This window comes from Anarrhichthys ocellatus, unplaced genomic scaffold (assembly GCF_004355925.1).
Source record: "Anarrhichthys ocellatus isolate YVR2014 unplaced genomic scaffold, GSC_Weel_1.0 scaffold11, whole genome shotgun sequence".
NCBI classification, from domain to species: Eukaryota; Metazoa; Chordata; class Actinopteri; order Perciformes; family Anarhichadidae; genus Anarrhichthys; species Anarrhichthys ocellatus.
Genome location: NW_022280041.1, coordinates 2,926,548 through 2,933,884, shown reverse-complemented (window position 1 = coordinate 2,933,884; position 7,337 = coordinate 2,926,548). Strand labels below are relative to the sequence as shown.

General features: G+C 44.3%; 1 protein-coding gene and 1 long non-coding RNA gene across 2 annotated transcripts; both read left to right on the top strand.

Annotated features, from left to right (window-relative positions):
• The first annotated feature begins 812 nt into the window (after positions 1-812).
• LOC116385818 (FH1/FH2 domain-containing protein 1) lies at positions 813-4,744 on the top strand. Its single transcript, XM_031851559.1, has 9 exons — positions 813-1,559; positions 1,963-2,103; positions 2,280-2,462; positions 3,249-3,368; positions 3,457-3,618; positions 3,729-3,979; positions 4,155-4,371; positions 4,474-4,582; positions 4,666-4,744. Exons 1-9 carry the CDS (start codon positions 1,089-1,091, stop codon positions 4,692-4,694), a joined length of 1,683 nt encoding a protein of 560 aa, XP_031707419.1. The 5' UTR covers positions 813-1,088; the 3' UTR covers positions 4,695-4,744.
• A 647-nt stretch (positions 4,745-5,391) lies between these two features.
• On the top strand, positions 5,392-7,235 carry LOC116385316 (uncharacterized). The gene is made up of 2 exons (XR_004212870.1): positions 5,392-5,525; positions 7,202-7,235. It is a non-coding gene; the product is annotated as an uncharacterized LOC116385316 (long non-coding RNA).
• The last annotated feature ends 102 nt before the right edge of the window (positions 7,236-7,337 follow it).

Sequence of the window (7,337 nt, the reverse complement as noted above, 5' to 3'; positions counted from 1 at the left end):
CACCCAGGCTGGGATGTTTTTGCAATTGCTGAACTGCATGTAAATATTTCTTCCTAAAAGGTTGCCCATGCTGGTCCTCATGCACTGCTGTCCCTAATCACTCCGTCCGCTGCATAATGATCTATTTAGTACCACGTGTGCGTGCAAACACACCGAAAATGTCTCATCAAGGCAGCTTCGATGTGTCATTATCAAGGGTGCAGGTCATACAAAAAAGGACGCATGGCGAGATTTAGTCAGTCGTGCTCTTTTATGCGGGAGAAGGGGGGGAGGCAGAGGAGGAGGGAAGTAGCAGATCTTAAGAGGCAGATAGAGACGTTTGTGTATACACAAGTAGCAATACAAACAGGAGATGCAGGCTCGATAAGGAAATTAAGGGAAAGGGTGCAACTCAAATAAGCCAAGAGCGATGCACCAACGGACAAATGCACCTCTCTCTCTCTCTCTCTCTCTCTCTCTCTCTCTCTCTCTCTCTCTCTTTTCTTTGCTCTTCAAAACTCTCACTCGCTGTCATTTACAGAAAGAGAATCAGAGAGATGAAAGTCAAGGCATAGCTGCAGAAGCTTCACTTTGGATTTTCTGGAGGCGCCACATGAAGGCGTTCCTTGAATTTTCCCATCAGAGTTGGATGCAGGACCAGAACGAACCATCCAAAAGTCATATGAATTCTTTCCCTTTGACCGAGGTCACCGTGGACTTTTGGATCAGAGCATCAGACTCGTCATTCTAGACTTGAAGAACAAACGCTGCGCCCGAGGCAATTGCAGGCTACGGTGCTGGGGAGGACAACCCGCAGGCGGTTCGAAGATTGTGATTTGGTCGCGCGAGTTATGCGCCTCCGTGGTCGACAAGTGAGGCTGAGCGTCCACGTGCATCCACTGTGTCTGAGACAAGGAAAGGATCAAGTTCAGGAACATAAGGACGAGAGCAAATATGCCCTCAATGTGATCGGATCCAAAAACAGGCCTTGTTCTTATCTAATGTGAGGAAGGGGCATGCTTTTTCCTCGAGCACAAAACAGAAATTATAACCTGGTTTGTCAGGGCAATGCAGCTGAACACCAACAGAACTTCCGCTCTGACCGACCAATGAAGGAGTCGGACCAAACCAGGGATGACCCCCAAACTTGGGATTTCGACCAGTTGTTCCTGAAACCAGCTGCCCGTCTCTGCCTCGACACTTTGGATTTCTCAGACCTCTGGGACGAGGAAGACGGTGAAGAGGACGAGGGAGCCAGCTCGACCGGCGAATCATCGGTGTGTCCCCGAGCCCCTCCGGGACCCCCTCCTCTTCCTCCCCCACCTCCTCCGCCCCCACCTCCTCCGCTCGCCCCGCCTTTGCCCTCGGCCTCGCACAAGGGCACGACCATCAAAGGCCGCACCTTGAGGCTCCACTGGAGGGAGCTGCAGAGTTTGGCTCCCCTTCCCCGAATGACGCGCTTCGGGGCTCGGACGATTTGGGCCGGACTTGAGCCTGTCCATTTGGACACAAACCGTCTGGGGCACCTGTTTGAGTCTAAGGGAAATAGCAGCAGTTTTAACGTGGCTTCTGGGAGGCAGGTGAGACCGATAGCTCGTTAGCGAGATTGTGCTAACCGATGTGTTTTTGCAGCAACAGATTTATGGAGGAACTGTAAGCAACGTACGCAATGTGAACTTTGGGGAAATTATGAGAAATTATTTAATGGAAGCTGGAAAAAAAGTCAAGTATTGGAGCGTGTGACTCAACATTTCTGCAATATTCATCAAACATTTCTGTCTAGCCCCCATCCAGATGTCATTTTTGTACCGATTGATCTGTTATGGTGGATTACAGGGCTTCAAATCATCATTTTATGAACATTTTACAATTGTCAAATACTTCTTCAGTAGGACAAATGTAACCCTAAATGCGCTCACAGAAGTACTTATGCGTAGTATCTTGACTAAACTGTCTCATATCCTTCTCTTTATCCCGCTACAGAAGCAGCCGTCGGTCTCAGTGTTGGGGATGAAGAGGAGCAACATCATCACCATCGCCCTGAGCAGCTTGCCCCCTCCTCGCCTCCTCCCCCCGGCTATCTCCAGCATGGACAGCAGTGTGCTGGACAGAGAGGACGTTCAGGTACAGCAGAGCTCGTGAGAATTTGAGCTTCGGCATTTGCTTAACCTTTAAAGTTTGTCTTTTTGTTGGACATGCAATTTATTGCCCTCACCTTAATGAAACCTGAGCAGGATGCACATAAGGACATACACAGCTACTGAACAGTTCATCTCTTCCCACATTCTCTTCTAAAACAGCGGCTCAAAGCCCTAATCCCAACAGAAGAGGAGCTGCGTCTGATCAAGGAGGCCAAGGCCCAGAACCCCCACTCCCCTCTGGCCCCCGCCGAGCTCTGCCTGCTCACTTTGGGGGAAATCCCACATCTGAACTCCAGGCTTCAGCTGTGGGCCTTCGCTCTGGACTACGACTCCTTAGAGAGGGTAAGTGAAAGTGGCATGTGTGATGGAGACTAATGGATTAATCAACAGCATTTTCATAAAGATGGATAGTCTGCTTTGCAACCATTTACATTGCCAAACGCTTGGTCAGGACCCACAGGTGGGTCGTAGAAGTTTTTATTTGGGTCGCAAATAGTGTTTTAGTTATTTAACATTTATATCTGCAGTACACTTTTGAGCCACATGAGCCTGAATGTTCGTATTGTTCTGATAAGTGTGGCCTACTTGTATAACATTGAGAATACTAAGTATTTAATGTGTGTATATGGTTTCAATAACGCATGCAAACAACAACGTTGTCTTTTTATTAAACTGAAATCTCTTAAAAATGACTGTTTTATGTATTCAAGATGATATAAGGCGATGCAAAAATGGCTGTATAAATAGTTTGCAACGTTCATTTACGCACAAATTCGCTCTTCTCGCAATTTGTGGAGAAGGCCTATCGTGAACTGGGTCGCGGTGGTTTGTCATTTAAAAAAGTTTGGGAAACACTGATGCAAAAGTGATTCAATCGACTTCTGGCAAACTGCTACACTCGCATGAGAAATAAAAACTGGATCAAGGTAGTTAGCGTGAGCGGGACTACCATGATGCCACCCACACAAGCTACGTCATCAAAACGTCCACCGTCACAGTCCTGTAGAAACCTGCAGTACCGTGATGACTTCCATCCACCGAACCATGTCACCAGACTAAAAATAACACATGGGTGTGATGGCTCACCTACTCTGAGCATGAATCACCACATTGTCCTCCTCACGACAGGAAATCGCTGAGCCTCTCTTCCATCTGAAGTTGGCCATGGAGCAGCTCGCAGCCAGCCAGACCTTCAGATGCATTCTAGCGACGGTGTTGGCGATTGGCAACTTTCTCAACGGATGCAAGGTGAGTCATCCCAATCTTCATTCTCCATCTTTAATTAATGTTTTTTGTTTTTTTTCAACTAAATTCTACTCAATTGTATTATGCCCAGGCGCGGGGTTTTGAGCTGAGTTACCTGGGGAAGCTGTCCCAGGTGAGGGATACACACACTCGCCAGCCGCTGCTGCTCCACGTCTGCGTGCTGCTGCTGCAGCTCTACCCGCAGTCCACTGACCTCCACTCCGACATCACTGCCGTCACTAAAGCTGGCAAGGTTTGTTTTTGAGTGTGCATTTGAGTAAGAAGGAAAAAAAGGAACCATGATTCCCGATGTGGATCCACTTCAAAATGCACAAACGTCCCCTCACTTTCTCTTCTCTGTAGTTCGACTACTCCCTAGTCCAGTCCAACTTCACCCAGCTGGAGGCCCAGTGCAAAGCATCATGGGAGCAGCTTAAGATTTTGGACAAGGCAGAGGAGAAGAGGAAAGGAGGGAAGGTGGAGAAGAAGAGAGGAGGAGTAGATGAGGCTCCGGCCGTGGAGGGCTCGCTCCGTCACCGGTTGCCGCGGATTTTAAAAGAGTGCGAGGAGAGGCTGAAGGTCCTGAGAGCCGTCCACCGCCGGGTCATCAACAGGTGTGCACCGATTGTTTCATTTTGTTGACGTTTTTGGTGCAAACTCCTGCTTGATGTGGTGCTTTAAGTTGCTTTGTGTCATCTTTTCCTCTACAATGTTTGAGCCTCAGGCCAAAAGTTGTCCTTCTTATTGTTGTTTAACTTCTGGACGAAAACTTTCTATTTGCTCCTCCAGGTTCCACTCTTTCCTCTTATTCCTAGGCTACTCCCGAGCTATGGTGAGGGACACCAAAGCGGAGGACTTCTGCAAAACCATCAGCGACTTTTCTCTGGAGTACAGGACCACACGGCAGGCCGTCCTCCTGCAGAGGGAGAGGGAGCGACAGAGGAGGGGAGCAGAAAGCCCGAACACGCCCGTAGGCAGGAGGAAACGTCAACAAACTCCAACACAGGTTTATTTTCCATAAATCTCAGATGCTTTTGAAAGTGAAGCAACCTTCTGGAAAATAAATGCTCAACTGGTTTTGTTGACCCGCCGTCTGTTGATCCACCAGGAGGACGAGGAGCAGTGCAGGCTGGAGGAAGTGCTGAGAACTCAAGAGTCCACCTTGAGACTGGACGTCACTCTGCCTCGAGCTCGCAGGAGGATGGCTGACATCCAAGGTGCTCTATATATACACTTCTTTCTCTCTTTATTCACAATGTGTCCTACTGAACCCTTATTTATTTACTTATTTATTCCTCAGGTCCAATTTCACGGAGAATGAAATGGTGACCCTGCTGATGTACTTTCAAAAGCTGAAAATAATAATGTTTATTCTTATTTATGACATTTTTTGTTAAAAATTATGTTTTTTTGCAGCACAAAAGCAAATGGAGAGGTACATGAAATTCCACATGCCATTCAGTTTTTATTAATCTCATATATATATATATATATATATATATATTGCCAAAATATAGCCTAAAAGCTATGGTGGAACCAAAAATCTGTTTTAGACTAGCTGTCTTTCACTTCCTTATGTACATTAACTTGTATTCTGCATTGTTACATTCTATAAATAAAATGTGTTACTTTGTATTAAATTGCTACATTACATTCTATCCCGTGTCCCGTGACATCTTGCTCTCTGTCATCCTTATGTGTGCATACACAAAAACATACAGTCTATGTTGCAAAATAATAAAGCATTATAGACATATCAGATATCAACTTTTTAAATCTGAGAAATAATGGTAAACTAGTGTAGCGCGAGGGCCTGACGTAGCTGTGGGCGGAGCTTAAACTGACGTGTCATAAGAGTTATTCAAACCAATGGTGTACAATAGCCTGGCCTGTGTCGTCATCCGTGAGCCGGACTGACAAGGGCATCTGCCACTCCGTGAGGAGTACAGCCACACAGGGGCGGCTTCGAGTATCCAATCAGGAGCCGTGACGCAGCGGTGGGCGTCACCCTCCTTCTGTTGTGCGTGCTTAGAGACGACGCCATTTCGTGTCCAACTGTTTCAAGGTGATACAATCAGCCTGCAGAGCCGTTAACGGGATCTTTACCTACTCAAGTAAAAACAGCGTTGACTTTTACTCATTTTTAGTGTTAAGCTCCTGGTGAGTATTTTTAACCGAGAGATTTTTTTCCCCCTATATTTTTATTTTTATATATTTTTTTCGACTTTGAAACCTCTTTGGGACTTTTTTTTTTTTGGTTTTCATTTTTAATGCATTTTTTTTCCTGGTATTCCTGAGACTGTGTTGAGCTTTATTTAGGTTGGCGTACATTTTGTGTTTGCATATTGAGCTGCGCAGAAACTAGTGCGAAGTAGCTTCCGCAGCAAGATCTTTTTTGTTTTTTTGGTTTTTCGAATGAAACATTTAAGAAAGAACTGCCATTTTTTTCCTCTCGTGGCTGCTGTGTTGACCTCGTTGTTTATCTGATTTGTGGTCGTATTTTCGAGGAAAAAGAAAGATGGAAGATGGTTCCAGTCTTTTCCGGTCGCCCTTTTTTCTGGAGGTTTTTTTTTTTATATCTCGTCTCGTGTTTTGCCTCCACCTGTAACGTGATGTGCAGTCGTTTAAAATTGACTCCTAAGACGTTTCCTTTGTGATTTTTGGTGTGTTTTCTGCAGCAAATCTTTCAGGAGTGATGTCATTTTTTCAGGCAAGATGTGTTTTTTTTTTTTTTTCTTCCTCTCAATGACGAGTGGGGCGTCTTTGTTTTTCTTTAAAGGAACATTAACACCTGGCACTGCTGTGTAGCATTGGTGTGACAGATTTTGGTGCATTTGTTTTTTTTTTGGTAATTCTGCTATCATGTTTTTAAAGTTAACGTGCAGATTTAGAAACCCTCATTCATTCTGCAGTTTGTACTGAGCTGTGGCGCGAGGCCTCCAGAGGGGCCTGCACCTTTAAATCCCTCTGCTCTCGAGCTATCACGTTATGGCTTCATGGTGGAGCAGTTGTTTACATATATGAGGCTTATTGTGGGGGAATCAGGGTAGACTTGCAGTTGTTGATGCCCCCTCCCCCCTTCTGAAAAAAACTGCAGGATCCCAGTTTTACCCCCCCCCCATTGGCCCCAAGTGTGTCCTCTGGAAGCGTCCTTGAGCGTGAGGCCCTCCAGGGGTCCTGTGCTCTGTGGCCCCTACAAGGAGGGCAGTTATAAGTGACTTATCTGTAGAAGTCTGAGCAGATATAAGCAGGTTGTTATTGCAGGTAAACAGTCATTTAGTAGATTTTTATTTTTTTTTTAATCTACTTTTATTTTTTTTTTAATCCATTCACTATTTATTTTGCATGATCTTCTGAGTTTCTTGGGGAAAACGATGCTCCGACCCAGATAGAGTTGGTGTTCACCTGCTAGACTAGATTGTTACTGGTTTGGTTAGAAGAAGAAAGAATCCTATACTATTAGAATAGTATGATGCGATTGTGATACACATTAATTAGTTATTCGTTGGATAATTACTCGTTTTTCAATAATTGAAAGGAAAGAAGTTCAACCCTAAATCATATTTCTGCAAAATGTTCATATTCTGTCCATAATGACATAACTGAGGATAAAGGTGTGAATTGTCTTTTTAAATTTAAATGAGAGTAGATCAGAGTGTGATTTTGATTTAATTGGTTTTGTTTATTCTTAAGCAAGATGTGTCATTGAGGGCATTATTATTTGGCTTTTTTTTTTTTTTTAATACTTATTTTTTCCTCCATACTTGTGGAAATAATAGCTCATTTTTTACAATGGCCTCTTTTCTAATATTCCGTTTTTGTTTCCCCTTGTTTAGTTTTTGAAGCCACTTTTTTGAACGGCGGCAAATCGTAAGTTGGTCTCAACCTTTTTTTTTTGTTTATTTTTCACCTCAACTTTTGCATCTTTTTTTTTTTTTTTTTTTTTTTTTTTTTTTTTTTTTTTTTTTTTTT